At 37.1% G+C, this 15,202-nt stretch overlaps 1 protein-coding gene across 2 annotated transcripts; it reads right to left on the reverse strand.

Moving 5' to 3' along the window:
- Nucleotides 1-1,013: 1,013 nt before the first annotated feature.
- On the reverse strand, nucleotides 1,014-12,682 carry LOC110803443 (FHA domain-containing protein FHA2). Of its 2 annotated transcripts, none has more exons than XM_022008960.2 (3): nucleotides 11,941-12,682; nucleotides 3,203-3,360; nucleotides 1,014-1,368 (listed from the first exon to the last, which is right to left on the reverse strand). In XM_022008960.2, the coding sequence occupies exons 1-3, from the start codon at nucleotides 12,608-12,610 to the stop codon at nucleotides 1,159-1,161; spliced, it is 1,038 nt and encodes a 345-aa protein (XP_021864652.1). In that variant the 5' UTR covers nucleotides 12,611-12,682; the 3' UTR covers nucleotides 1,014-1,158. The 2 variants fall into 2 exon arrangements, with proteins under 2 accessions (XP_021864652.1, XP_021864643.1); XM_022008951.2 differs by having other exon boundaries at nucleotides 11,920-12,681.
- Between the last annotated feature and the right edge of the window lie 2,520 nt (nucleotides 12,683-15,202).

Raw genomic sequence — 15,202 nt, forward strand, 5'->3', positions numbered from 1 at the left:
ATAATAAAAATAAATAAAAGTAGAGTTTTATTTGAGGGAAATTACAATTTTGAGTCGAGTTAGGATATGAGTCACGTACTATATTCGTGTTGCACTTGCAACTTATGCAAGATTTTGTATAATCCTTAATATGTCTCTGTTCCAATGGGAGACAAACACGTCGTAGGTTTGTTAAGCGTTTGTAATTTGCATCAATAGAGTGTTCATACAGATCTTCTCTAAGCGAGGCTCATGCATTGTTCGTTCTTCATTACTAATTTTAAGATTTCTTTTGTTATTTTATTCGGTTAAAAATAAGTAAGTAAACCGCAAACTGGCCCGTCATGCTTGTACAAAAAATTTAAAATTATGTTTATGGAAGGCCCATGGCCCATTGGCGTATCAGTTGGGTAAAAGGGAAAAAAAAAAAAGAGAACAGAAAGAACTAAAGAGAAAAGAGAGCATCAGGGAGGTTTCTAAATCTATATTGGGTATACCATTGACAAAATAGTAACTTCAGTTGGTGTATTAAGGGCTAAGTGGTAAGTTCATGTAATAAATTGAGTCTGAACCACGAAAAATAACATTTATCTTTGACTTGTGAGTACCAAACTATGTTATTTGAAACCAAATAAAAATGAAACCATGTTACCAAACTATGTTGTTTGGTATCACATGAGAAAATACAACTACTTTTCTTGTACCAAACTAAGTGATTTAATTTGGTACAAAACAAAAATACAGAATATTAGTATACCATTTCAATGTTATACCTAGTATAGAATAAGATTTCCTCGACATCAATACTAGAACCACTCATGGTTCAATTAAACTGTGATACATGGACTATAGTTTCCTTACTAGTTTAACCCATTCCTTAACTCAAGTTTTCTCATTACAGACCGCTAACATCATTAGCGGCTTTAAGTAAATTTACACATATAACAGCAAAACAAAAGTGTCCAGATTTGCTGCAGATGATGAAAAGCCAGATTCTCAATTCTCAATCCACAGCCAAAGAAGCAAAAGCAGTATAAACACAAACACTATCAACTTTCTCATACTGGGATAACGTGTACATTAGAGTTCGACTAAAAGTTCATGTATTAGCCAATGAACTACTTTGGATCTAACTAGGATACAAAAGGGGTTTGCCTAAATCTTTACAATATCAGATCATCAGGTAAGGAGAGTTACAAGAGAAACAAACTCTAATGTCACACGGCCCTTGGAACGAGTATTGATGACAAAATGTTCTGGATATTTTCTCAGCAACATCAACAACCCATACCACGGTTTTCCTTTAGATTCTGGACCTGTCCAGTCTTCAGATGTGAGATATCTCCTTACGCGACTGTGATGCCAAACATGACCGTACTGCTCCATTAACTGCGTAAAATTGTACACAAGACGGTATTATATCATTTGACACACAAGCATTTCCCATCTATAGGATACAACATAAACTACTTCAAGCCAAATACTCCGTAGAAAACAAGATACATATAGGATGACGGTCACAACCTACACAACACACTAGTAATATAATACAATAAAATAGTAACGCGTGAAATATTCAACTGCTTCTGTTGTATATGAATGAGATGGAAGGGGAAAAGGTTGCTTGAGTAGAGGACATCAAGGCAATTACAAAAAACCCTGCAACATACTAAGCCCAGCTAAGTTAAAACCTATAGAGTAGTTGCATAATATCTCATAAACAACTATGCCTTACTGCAGCTTACACACAATGAACACCACCACGGCACCACCACCCAGGCACCCACCCTCTACACACACCTGATACTTTACAAGGCTTATCAAGCTGCCCGGTATATGTAGAGGATAACCAAATCCAACTTCTCAGCTTATGTCAACTAATCAAATTTAAATGGAAATTTGAATTTAAGATTTAGAAGATTTCTTCCTTTTCCTTTCATACTTTGGTTGCTTTGGGAGGGGGTGGGTGGTGGACAACAAAAGCACAATTCTGAGCTAAGCTAATATTTGTAGAACTAATAAACACTGCCCTGCATGATAGAGTTGGCGAGTTAAAACATTGTAGAGATTATTTTCTTAGTTACTTTTGAAATCAGCAATGAAGAACATTGTATGATTAATAAAGAGAAAATACTAACATATTCAGCCAAGTGCACAGACAAAACAACACGCATAGAACTAACGATAACGGAAGATAAGAAGGAAACAAAGAACAGTTAGAAAAGCAAGTTTGGTTCTATGTCGGCTTCTAATTGCCTGATGGTGGCAAATGAGAAAAAGTAGTGTGATAGAGTTCACTAATGATGGTATTGAAGGTGAAAGAATTAACAATAAATGTGCCATTAGGTTGGAATTCAAAATATTTCACACGAATTTATTTTCTTATAATATTAAAGACAAAATAGGCAAAGAAAGAAAATGGCTTGCTTCCCTACAGGTTCGCATTATTACGCACTAGTGTTTATGCACGCGATGCGTGCGTGAAATTTTAAACCAAACATATTGCAACTTTATACTATTAAATATAGGAACAATAAATATTCCTTAAAATAATATATATTTATAAATACTAATTAACATTAATTAAGGGGGTAGTTTAAGTATTTCATAGAGGGACACCAAAAAGAGTCAACCTCAGGAGTTGGCTTATAGAATAGAGATTAGTGTGATAAAAGCTCCATGCATTTTGCAAGGAATAAAAACAAAATCAACCGTAACTTCATGTATATGCGGTTGGAACACCAAAGAAGGATTCTTTCTTTCATTAGGTTAAAATTTCTTTCCAATAAAAGCGCGAACCCAAATAAAGAAGGGTTGTTGGATAGTGAAGCAGAAGAATGTATCTACGATACTAGGAAAGAAAACTAAAGGTTAGTCCAAATTCCAAAATACCATAATTTTGACTTATACGCTGCTGGGATAGGACATTCTGTAACAATATGAAGGAAGTAATTGCACCATTTATAGCTAGCAGAAATGCACAACAAAAAAACCAGATGCATCCTTGAATTTTCTGTAATGACCATTTTTTCATTATTTTTTGTTCTTTAATCTCTTAAATTCTCTTACTTACTATACTGGCATCGATTTGACACTCTACTGATGCTGATACAAGCTACCAAATAAATAAAAGAAAACATGTAATATAATATATCGAAGAAATACAATGGTTCCTTGAAGTCCTTAAAACTTGCTAATACTCACTAATATTACTAGAACTAACCTCGGTATGAAGTTTCTCCATGGCCATCCAATCCCCTGGACCACACATATCAGAAAGCAATGTAGCTACAGACGTTACAACATCTTTCTCCTCCAATTGCATAAGCTGCTGATTGTCAGCTTCAGGATCAACCCTTGATCTTCCATCAGATTTCTTTTCTGCAACAAGAAAACTATCAGTAAGAAAACAAACACTTCCAATGAAATTTAGAAAAAAATAACATATGAAAGCAAGCCTCTATCCAACATGTGGGTTCACAGATATCGTAAGATTCAAGAAAGTAATGCAAAGTTTCACACTGAAATCTAGCTTACACGAAGCAACACTCCCCTGATTGGACAGAAATGGTGCAGTGTGAATAAAGAAATGGAGAGGCCCAGAAACAGTAGCTATAGAAATAATTTAATAGCACAGGTATCAGCTAGATAGCCAAAGATGGAAAGGAAATATCTAAGCAACAGTTTTGACAGAAAATTAGCATGTATGGAATACTTTACAGAATTCTCTTACATAGCCCATGCCACACCACACATAAAGTTAACATGGCCATGATCTCAAGGCATGTTATCCCATGCAATAACAGACTAAACTAGGAGCATCTAAAAGCGTCTTAAATACAGACATTGCGGGCACACAATCATACCATTAAATAGCATGTCTTAGGAAAAACAACTACATCTTACGTTAACAAAGTTTGTTCAGCCAAAAGTAGCCTCCTTAGTCCCGATACAAAGTCAAAATTTGATTTCATGTACCTAAAGGTAGAAATAACAATTGAACAGTAGGCTTCTTGTTAAAAGCAAACCCCTCACCCAGTCAGGTGTCACCTGCTGTTGCACCAACAACCTATGTTATCTGAACAAAAAGATAAGACTCCAATCCTTGCCATGAAAAACATCCAGAATACAGGGACTCGGCTCAAGGTATACAAGTCCCAGACAATGCGTAAATGATGAGAGAATGTTGGAAGTATTTAATTTCTAACAACTACTTTGTGAAGGTCAATTCAACATCTTTGACTATATTTTAAACAATAAAATTATCACACGCGATCTTGTTAGATATGTTTCTATGTGTGTTTCTAAACAACAAATTTCATTACTTTTCTAAGCACATCAATACAGATACTCATGGTCAAAGTCTGCGTTAAAGATTGAATAAAATGATGTTAGCTTTAATGCAAGACAGGTAGAGTAGCATTGGTGACAAAGCAATCTAAAAAAAAGGTTAAAAAAAAAATCATCTTCCTCCTGTATGGTAATATGGCCTATATCATCCAAAAACAGTGTTCAAGGAAGCTTATAACTAGCATCTTATCATAGAGAGCCAACTATCCACATTCACATTTTAGGTTACATTCTTTATAGAGAACAAAAGCACTAAAATAATTCCTTAAAATATTATGAATTGCCTTTCCTATTCACAAAAGTAGATTTAAAATAGTAAATTTTGCCAGAAACTACCTTATAAAATCAAGCTTTTGTGAAAACTACCAAACACAGCCACACAGGGTTTTTTTGCTAGAAACTGCGGAGTACCTTTTAGGCAAATATCTCTGTCAGATTCCGGCTTTTTACTATTTTTCCTGGCAATTACTTAAACGTGCAAGTCACATGACTGCTTTTTTCCCCCTTTTCCCTATTTTACATTTGCCTTCTATTTTCTTTCTTCCTCTTTAACACCTTCTCTGCTCTTCATTAATCTCTTCAATAGGTAATTGAAGGTGAATTGAAGAGGGGGTAGTAAGTGGGCTATTGCTATGCATTAGAAATAGTGAATTGGGTACTTGTGCCAAAATTGATGATTATGTAATGAATCATGTTTTAGATGTGATTCTAAGATTTTGGCTGATGGGCTGACAGGCCATCTAATGTGTTCTAGACTTCTAGCTATACGTTAGTTAACACTCTACCTCCTTTGACAGACACCCTAATATTTTAGTATTATCATCCTCCGGACTATCAAGAAGCTGCGACGCCAAAATTTATCTGTAAGACAAAGGAGAAACCTGGCAAGCTGTTGATTTTTTCTTATGGAGCTTACAGATTGTGAGCATTACTGATGCCAAGGAAGCACTGAATCAATATTTTCTCATGAATACTGAGGAATGATAGTGTGTTTAGGTCACAGAAAATGTGTGATGATGTTTTCAAAGTAGTATTTGGGAACAAATGAACAATGAACATACTTTGAACCTTAGCGAGTTAACATGCAAATGATCATTCTTGGAAAATTGCTACATGGGACAACAAAGATTGCAATAAGCCACATAAGGTGCTGATTTATTCAGTTATGAATATAATCTGTTTATGGATACGAATCTATGACATGCATATGCTTTATTTCACATTTCATTTTCCAATAAAATCTCAAGTTCGACAACTTTATTCACTTGTTTCTCATTTATGTGAATTTCCGTATAGCATTAACATAAAAAAAAAATGTGGATCCTGTAAAAACAATTCGTAGGTTAAAACTCAAGATTTGATTGAAATCAGACAAAGACTATAAGGAACAGCTGGAACATTCAGAACTTGGAGAAACTTGATTCAGAACTATAGTTAGTTTGTTCATGACTATCATGAGTTAATTTGTTTGCCCCACTTGTTCTTGCTTTTGATACTCTTTGGCTTCTACAAAGATGCTAATCATGTCAGGTATATTTCAAGCTGGATTTAGAAAGAAAACACACACACACACACAACAGTCAGTCAATTACCAGTTTCAACAATTAATCTTTTAAGTACAACATTAGAATGCTAAAAAGGTTTCAGCAAATTAAGCTAATAACTTCATACAAGAAGGTAAAGAAAAAATGATAGGGGCAGTGGAATTTCACACGCACACACACACAGGGTATGAATCATGGAATTAAAACTCGGCCGTTCCGTTACGTAACGGCCGTTCTGTAACCTATTTTGGATTTGCCGTTCCGCGAAAACCCGTTACGTTACAGTTTGAAAAAATTCACGTCTTTCTCCCCGCGTCGTCCGTTACGTAACGGTGACTCGCCGCATTAGACGTTTTTTTCTCCGTTACACCGTTTCTTTACATAAATTGACCAAAAATATTTTTGTAATTAGTTATGTAGTTTATGAAACATGATATTTCGTGTGTTTATTTGTTCACAAAATATAATACTCACTTATATTAGGATAGATTTGGTTATATTGTGTTGATATAATACTTTTTAGACTAAAAATGTAATAATAAGGCTTAGATATGTTAATGTGGTTTTTTTCAAAAAATTCACACCGCGTCAGCCGCGATCCGTTCTATTCTTCCGTTACAAGCGGTTTCCGCGACAATGCGACCTTTACCGCGAACGCGACCGCATCCGCCTTTTTTTTCTATGGTATGAATCTGAATAACTGAATGATTTATTAAAATGATTACGGTAAGTGAATGTCAAACACAATGCTCAGACTTGTACGTGAAAAAACAGAGCTTAATATTCAAACTCTATTCCCACTTCCACTAAGATTGCAAACTCATAAAAATAAATAAACATAATTGTATATTTGTATACGTCTTGATACTCTTGAAACACTGGTTTCCCTTTGACATTAGATAACATGGAACTTTCCAGCGCACAAAGGTACAGATGTAAGTGGGAAACTAGATTTAGGTTTAAAATATCTTATTTAAAATCCAAAAATTCAAGGAGATGTCTAGATCAACTCAAGTTCTACATCTTGCTATAAACATAATCTTTATGAAAAACAATATCGCCTTAAAAGAACTTTATTAGATCTCATATTCAATCATTGGCACTACTTTCTTCTGTAGGCATACTATATTACTGTGAAACAAGCCTTATTAAACCCCAGAAATAAAAGATCTATATAGTAAGAAAGATTCTGACATAGAGAGGAAAAGAACACAGGTGGAAGTATTCCACAGCCACGTCTACATCAAAACCAACAGACGGAATAAACTAAAAAATGAAAGGTACAAAACAGTATTCTAAATTAGAATTTAAAGGTGGTCTATGTCAAAATTTCAAAGAAAATCAAACAATGTCATGGTTCTCTAAGAATATATGTGATCAGATAATTAAAGAAAATCAGGACACGTGGGTTGGATACATCAAATCAACAAGTCATAGTTTTCTATCTCCAACACAGGACCACATACCCCACAGCTGCACTCATTGAGTCCCATAACAAGAGGTAACAGGCAAGGACAATATGCAAAACATGCCAAAATAAAGTGTGTTGTTTACAGTTGCAATAAAATGCTATAGAAGATTATTGGTCAATAAAAAGAACGACATTTCTTACATCTTCAACAAGATATATGTTCTCTGGCCTTTAAGCCTCCAGATCAAATCATTAATCTACATAACAATGAGGAGTAGCAACAAGTACATGGAGTTGAACATCTGACCAGGAATTAGGTTGAACACAACTCTACTCGATAGAATTTAGGTGTTTCAATGAGGAATGATAAAAGGATAATTCTGAATCGTTGACTTACAATGACAACCTCAGCAAAAAGACTGGAGCATAGACGGCAATGCTACCAGTCCAAGATAAGTTAGACTGCCTTAAATAACAGTTGGGGGATAGCTTCAGGAGAATTAGATGAGGTTATGCGGGAGTTGAGGGCACGTAGGTAAGAAAGGAAAATATTAGAAGAGAAAGAGAAGGGGGGGGGGGGGGGGGGGAAGAGGTGAATTAAGGTGTGGGAGATAGATAAAAAAATGCGGTATTGGTCACAGTCGCGGAGTCACACTAACGGAAATGATGCGTTAGTCGCGGACCATGCCGCGGTTGTCGCGGTAGGAATTTGAAACTTGAAAAAGAAGCCCCATGTCAGCCCTACTCACCCCCTATCCTAGTCCTCCTCCCCTAAACCGTACACGTGACATATTTAAATGAATTCCTTTGTCCACCTTCTCCCTACTCTCTTGTTTCAGATCTGAAAATGGTGTTCTCTTTTCTATTTCGGTGGAGTTTCTCCATTTCTTTCCCTTTTCCCTTTCTTTTTGTCGAAAACATTGGGCATTCGGCTGAAAACTGAGTAGATGTGAGGCTAATAACATTTAATGCGGACAAAATTGGTTCAGATCAATTGAACCGGCCGAGATCTCGCCGTTTTCAAAAACATCTTTACAAACCGGGATATATCGTATCGCCAACCTCCAAAACCTAGTTAACTCGGGCGAGTTTTTACACCATGAGAACAGGTGAGAGCCCGTGAGACACAACGCACAAGTCACAAATAAGAATGAGGGAGAAGGGGATCATCTAAAAGATTAAGAAACGGTTTACAGAGAGAGGGAATGAAAGGAGAAGTGAGGAAGAGATGAAACTTAAACAAGACAATAAGGTAAAGGCTAACTAGGTCAACCATAGCATAAGATAGGAGAAAATGAAGTATGATTCATAGACATGCTTGCTATTTAATAAGGTGATCAACACAAGAAACAAAACTCAAGGATCTCTTAACCAAGTGAACATCAAAGAAATGTAAACAGCCTGAAGCAAACACAATTACTAGATGGAAAGACTTCTGTATACACAAAGGAAAGAATCAAGAATCTCCCAAACAAATAGGGGGTCAAAACCATAATAAACAGCAAGCAACCGACATTTAATCCAGTAGAAGAACAAGTGAATTGTTTTTTGCCACAAATTACTTATACTGCAATGGTGTTTTACTCTTTTTCCCCTCCCTCCCTTTTCTCTCTCCTCTCTCCTTTCTCCCTTCTTTAACTGTGCTTCAACTCTTGTCCTATGTGAACTCAAAGAGACTGCTTTCTCCATTGCTCCTAGATAGGTCCCTCCTGGGGATGATGGATTTCATGGGTTGTCCTTCTGCCATTTCTGGGACCAGATTAAGGATGACTGTTTTTCTATGGTCTCTGACATCTTCGTTAATCTCCACATCCCACCTATCCTTAACAAAACTATCAAATCACAGGCTTTAAGCACATTACTTCCAATTTTGTTACAAAAAATCTGGTGGAGAGGATTAGACATTTAGAACTTTTATCAGGAACTTAATCTCTCTTAATCAGAAAAGCTTCTTTCCTAATAGAGGTTCAGATGTTAACGATATCATAGCTACTGAAGTCATTCATAACATGGCCAAGAATAAGGGAAGGAAGGGTTTCTTTGCCCTCAAGCTGAACCTTGAGATTAGACAATGTTCTACGAAAGGTTAAGCTTGAGGGAAAAGTAACCCTTCCTTCCCTTATGACAGGTTAAGCTACTCATGAGTTACGTTACTTCTATCTCAACTTGCGAATCAGTTGTGATAATTTCAATGGAAGTCTGCCTGAAACTTTTGTCCCCTCTAGAGAAATTAGGCAAGGTGGCTCGCTCTCTCCTTACATCATCATAATTTGCACGGAACTCCTTTCTGGATAAATTCACAAAGCCTGTCAGGACAAGACTTAGACATTTTTCAGGTCCAGAGGGGGGAAAACTCATATCTCACACTTGCTTTTTGTTGATGATTGAATCTTGTTTGGGCAGGCAAACCAAACCTAAAATCAGTGTTATTCTTCTCTTACTTTGGTCAGCAAATGAATGAGGAGAAAAGCTTCTAGGGTTTCCATGCGTGCACAAAAGGTGAAAAAACCCTCCAAGCCAAAATGAATTTCCTAATTGTCAAAATGAATACCCATTTCCACGTTAGCTTCTTAGAAAACAAAGGTCCTCTCCAAACCTGGTAGAGCAACCCCCATCCAGTCAACTTTACAAGCAATTCCTAGGTATTACATGCAAAATTGCAAACCATTCAATTCCCCTCTTCAATTACCCAGAGCTTGATTCCATTTGTGTTGATTTTCTTTTGGGGGATGATGGTAGGAAAAGGAAAATAAACTGGCTAGCCTGGAAAAAGGTGTGCAGTTCAAAATAGAAGGTTAGAACTAGGGTTTGTCCAAAAAAGACATTTAGACCACCTAGTGATGGCTAGGCTTTGCTGGGATAATAAATTAAATTGGGCAGACAAGTTAATGATAAAGAAATACTACAATAACAGAATTGAGTAATTAACCTTCAAAACAGAATCTCACATTTGGTAAGGGGTGGGCTTGGGGTGGAGCCTCTACCGTCAGAGGTTAGCTTGGAAAGTAGGAAATGGTAATAGTATTAAGACTTAACCTTTGGTATAATAGGTTATAGGTGGCTAGGATTTGACAGTCTTAGAAGATATCTCATAAGTACCATTCATCAAAACAAATTCACATGTCTCTTAAATCCATAAATCTTTTTCATCTGGATGCTGACCTTTCCTTCCCTGAGGCTTTGTCAAATAGAATCATAGGGTTCAGTCTCTCTGACACAAGCAGAATTTTCTCTGAATGGTGCAAAGATGGGAAATTAGAATCCGAACGAGCCTACAACCCAATTGATCATTCAACTTGGTGAGGAAGAAGAGGAGTGTAGTGAGTGGAGCTGAATTTGGAGCCCCTTGGGTACTCTAAAATCAAATTCATCCTGTGACAACTTGAGCAATTCTAACCTGAGATTGACTCATAAGAATATCCCCTTATAAATCTCATCAAATTAATGAACATGAGCTGCTACTGAGTGGTTCTACACCCATAACCAACCTCCAGTGAATCCTCAACCTTAATCTTCTCGTTGGATCAAGCCACCCATCAACACCTTCAAAGTCAACATGATGCATCCTTCTCTCAGGCCACAATGGAAACAGGATATACTGAAGTATGCAGAGACTAGAAACACAATGGAGAATGGATTGAAGCTATTGTTTGGAACGGAAACTCTAATTCACCTCTGCAAACAGAACTCTTATGTCATTATTCATGCTTTGGAGTAGAATCAATCTAAAGGGTTGATTCATTTTATTCTGGCTACTGACAGTAATCAGATTCTTCAAGAAACTCCAGGTGACCAAGTTAAAAAATCAAGCCTAAGCTCTATACTGACAAAATGCAGGGACCTTCTGTCACAACTTCTAAATAATCACTCTGATGTTTTGAAAGAAGGAAGGCCAACCAATTATCTTATGCTCTAGCGAAATGCCAATGGCTAATCTACACAAAGTCTGTAATTTGAGTACCCCCTCCCTGGAATGTACTAAGTTGTTTGCTTGACAAACATGGAATTAATGTCCATAACAACCTTAACCCCAAAGTAGAGGAAGGAACTTCCTAGACTGCCACCTTTGATGTCATCTGTTTTATCAAAAAGTAAAAGATAGAGACTGCTGGACCATTCCATTCATTACCTTCATCTCAACTTCTCCCCTACTTGGTAACTCTAAACCACAAAGCCAGTATCCAGTTTAAGAAAAGGACTACTACTCCCCTTCGCCTATTTCTGTAACCCCCAATTCTTGCAAGACACAATCTGTCCAATGTCCACCACCTAGCCAAAATCCAATACTCCATTTAATTAGACCCTTCCTTCCCCACATTCACCGCCTCGCAACCTTACCACTGTCGCTGATGAAAATAAATGCATTAACACTACAAGCATACATTTACCCCATAGAAAACAAAATGTGGTTAAGCTCAAAAATTCAACTACACAAAAATCATTCAACTAAAAACCAAACTACATCATACAAACAACAATTTATCCCAAGCACTAGCAACATTATTAACTTCAATATATCAAAGATATACAAAATCACAATCAAATCCAAACTAACTTTCTATAGAAAACCAAATCAAATCCTAAAAAACCTTGCAAATAATTGCGAAATTGAACATACATAATTAAATTACTGACCGAGAGTTCCAGAAAGTCCACCTTTGCCGCCACTACCTCCACCATACCCATAACCATCATGCCCCCCGCCACCACTACCATCGCCATATCTCCGCATCTTCTTGGACAAACCACCACCATCTTCACCCATTCTCTCTCTTCCTCCACCTTCCTCCTCCTCATACTCCTCTCCTGCCGCAGGGGCCGCATAAAACTCCTTCATCCTCCCCTTCCTACTCCCCCCACCACCGCCGCCGTACCCCGAATTCCTCGCCGGAACAGCTGGCGGCGGGAGAGGAGTGTTATACACATGATGACGCGGAACGGCAGCCCCACCGAGAATGTTCCGTACAGGAAGGAGAAAGTAGAACTCTTTATCGCCGATCTGAAGGAGATCCTGTGAGTCTAGCTTCACCGGAATGTTTCCAGGGAGGTGGAGAACGCCCTCGACAAGGCAGCCATTTTTTCCGAGGACTTCTAGGGCGAAGCGACGGCGTTGGAAATCGTAGAAAATTCGAGCGTGGTGGCGAGAGATGTTCATTCCTCCGCCTAGGGAAGCTAAATCGACATCGACGGTAGATTTCTTGGAGTTTCTGCCGAGGATTATGGAGTAGGTTTGCATATAGTACTCGAAATCTTCTCCTTGGAGCTTCGCGAAGCCTGCTTCAACGTCGCTTCCTCCCCCGCCGCCGGCTACGGCGGTGTGCGCCATTATTGAGGAAAGTGAGGGGTTTGGGGTGGCTACAAGGTTAATGGCAAATTGTATGAATTGGCAAACATATCTCGTTTTTTTAATTTCTTCCAATTACATACTACCTCCGTTCCTAAAAGTTCTTTACGCTTTCCATTTTAGTCCGTTCCTGAAAGTTCTTTACACTCCTACTTTATTCCATTTTTACTCCTATTTGGCCCACCATAACTTACCCACTCACAATACTTTAATATTAGTTTCCACCCACTCACATTGTTGGACAATTTATAGCCACTCATTTTCCATTTGTTACCCCCACCATCACATGTTCACCAAAATTCCTTAATTACCGTGCAAATAGTAACCGTAAAGATCATTTAGGAACGGAGGTAGTACTTCGTATTAAAGAATAATGTGGAGAAATTCCGAGTTAACCTTAGTGATTGGAAAAAATTATCAAATGGCATTTTCGTAAATATTTTACTTGAAAATTGTAGGTAGTATAATGTTAGGTGTGGACTGTATATTTGAAGTTATTGATTGCATATTACTCGGTGTTGATTGTATACCACTTGCTGGTGACTGTATATGTTATGGTTGCTGATGAATTACTAAAATGCAATATTGTTCATTGGTAAGTGATTGACTGTATATTTATAGTTGTAGATTGTGTATTAGTAGAAGTTTATTGTATATTGTTAGCTGTTGACTGTATATTACATAGTTGTTGATGTATTATGAAAATACAGTAATGACCGTACATGGGCCCACATTTGATGACATGTCACCGTACTTTAACCCAAAATTAATGGCATTTCCGTAATAAAATCATCAATTATTTACGAAAATGCCATTTAATTGGAAAATTTTTCCAATCAAGATTAACTCGGAAGGGCTCGAATAATGTGCCCACATAAAGCGCGAAAATACTAATATACCCTTACTTACTTCCTCTCTCCCATGAGTGATGAGTATTGAGTAGTGATGACTGATGAGTCCATGACCCATCCCTTCCTTGTTAACCGGCTATGACTCACTGAGTCACCGAATCACTATCATCATCACCGCCAATCCGCAGACACCGCCAGTGGTACGGTACCACCCGAAGTTACCATCCGAAATTGTTACGGAGTACTTGCCCCGTATTGTATTAGTTCTACCTTTCTTTTTATTGTTGTAAAGGACATTTATCTTCTTTTGCAAATTCTAATTACATACAGGTAAATAATGAACAATAGCAACGAAATATAAATTCCTTTACCTCGAAAGTTTAACCCAAATAATAATACAAATCTTACAAACGGTGGAAGGGGATTCAAACATGTGACATATTGTATACAAGGCAACAAGCTCTGTTCAGTGCCTTATTTTATTTAAACAAAAAAAACGTAAAACCACTAAAGGTACGTGTATAAGTTACTTTCACATGCTCATTGTAAAATATAAAGTCATTTGCATCCATCATTTACTTTGATAATCATATCCACATAATACTCGACACACCACATAACTGTGTACCTGATCACTGAACATTCACCAACACAAATTCACCAACACAATCTACTTTATTAAATTGGAGAATACTTCGAGGTAAGACGGGTCCAACCGGAATAATGCATTGAATTTTTTGGACGTGACCAGGCTCGACCGCCTTTTGAGCAACTCTAATATAGACCTCTAAAAATAAAATATTCTAATTTGTTAAGAACTTACAAGATAGATCATCATGATTCCGGTGAAATCAATGTACCAATACGCTAAACTTCTGATCCATAGTAGCGGCATATGTTACACACTGGATTGCCCCCATCGTCACTATTAGTCCAGAAGCTCTAGTTGGATTTGGATACTTTTGTAGCAATTTTTCCTGTATCACGTATCAAGATATAACATTAGCTTGACACTTGATCATATTTAAAATTAAAAACTGGTCGTACATTGATAATTACAAAATACAAATATTATATTATACCTCGATAACGGTTGAGACTTTTGAGAAGATAGAGCTACCCATTGCTGCAAGAATGTCGTAATAGTCATGGTGTTTGAAAACATGTGGTTCTTGACCCTGAGGGCGATTGTAATCAATCTTGGCATTACCCACTTACGAGGCCCGAGCTCTATTATTGTCCCCATATAAAAGCTAACACATCCCCAACAACGGCGACAAGGGTGCCTACCGTCTTGGCTCTCCCAGCCTAACTATGTAGGTTTAAACTTTTCCGCCCAATTTAAAGAAAATCATGATAATTATGAATTAATTAATATAATTAATACGCTTACCCCAAGTGAATAAATGTAATTACATGTGTTGAATCTTCGGAATCTTTAATATACATCTATTTTTAACATTTTTAATTAGAGAGAAATCAATACTCCACACCCGAGTATGATGACAATGATCGATAAATGTAACTACTGGCAATAAGTTTGATATTGATGTTATAATCGTAGCCGAAGCTAACTCCAAACCCACCACTAATAGATTACAGCTAACAACTCCCCTGTAAATTAAAGTATATTCAAATGTCAAAGAAATGTTCATAAATTTACATTATACAACACATTTTACTTATGATTATTAGTGCAGACCGATGTAAATCAACATGGTAC

The sequence above is a fragment of the Spinacia oleracea genome, chromosome 1, assembly GCF_020520425.1.
Source record: "Spinacia oleracea cultivar Varoflay chromosome 1, BTI_SOV_V1, whole genome shotgun sequence".
Classification (NCBI taxonomy): domain Eukaryota; kingdom Viridiplantae; phylum Streptophyta; class Magnoliopsida; order Caryophyllales; family Amaranthaceae; genus Spinacia; species Spinacia oleracea.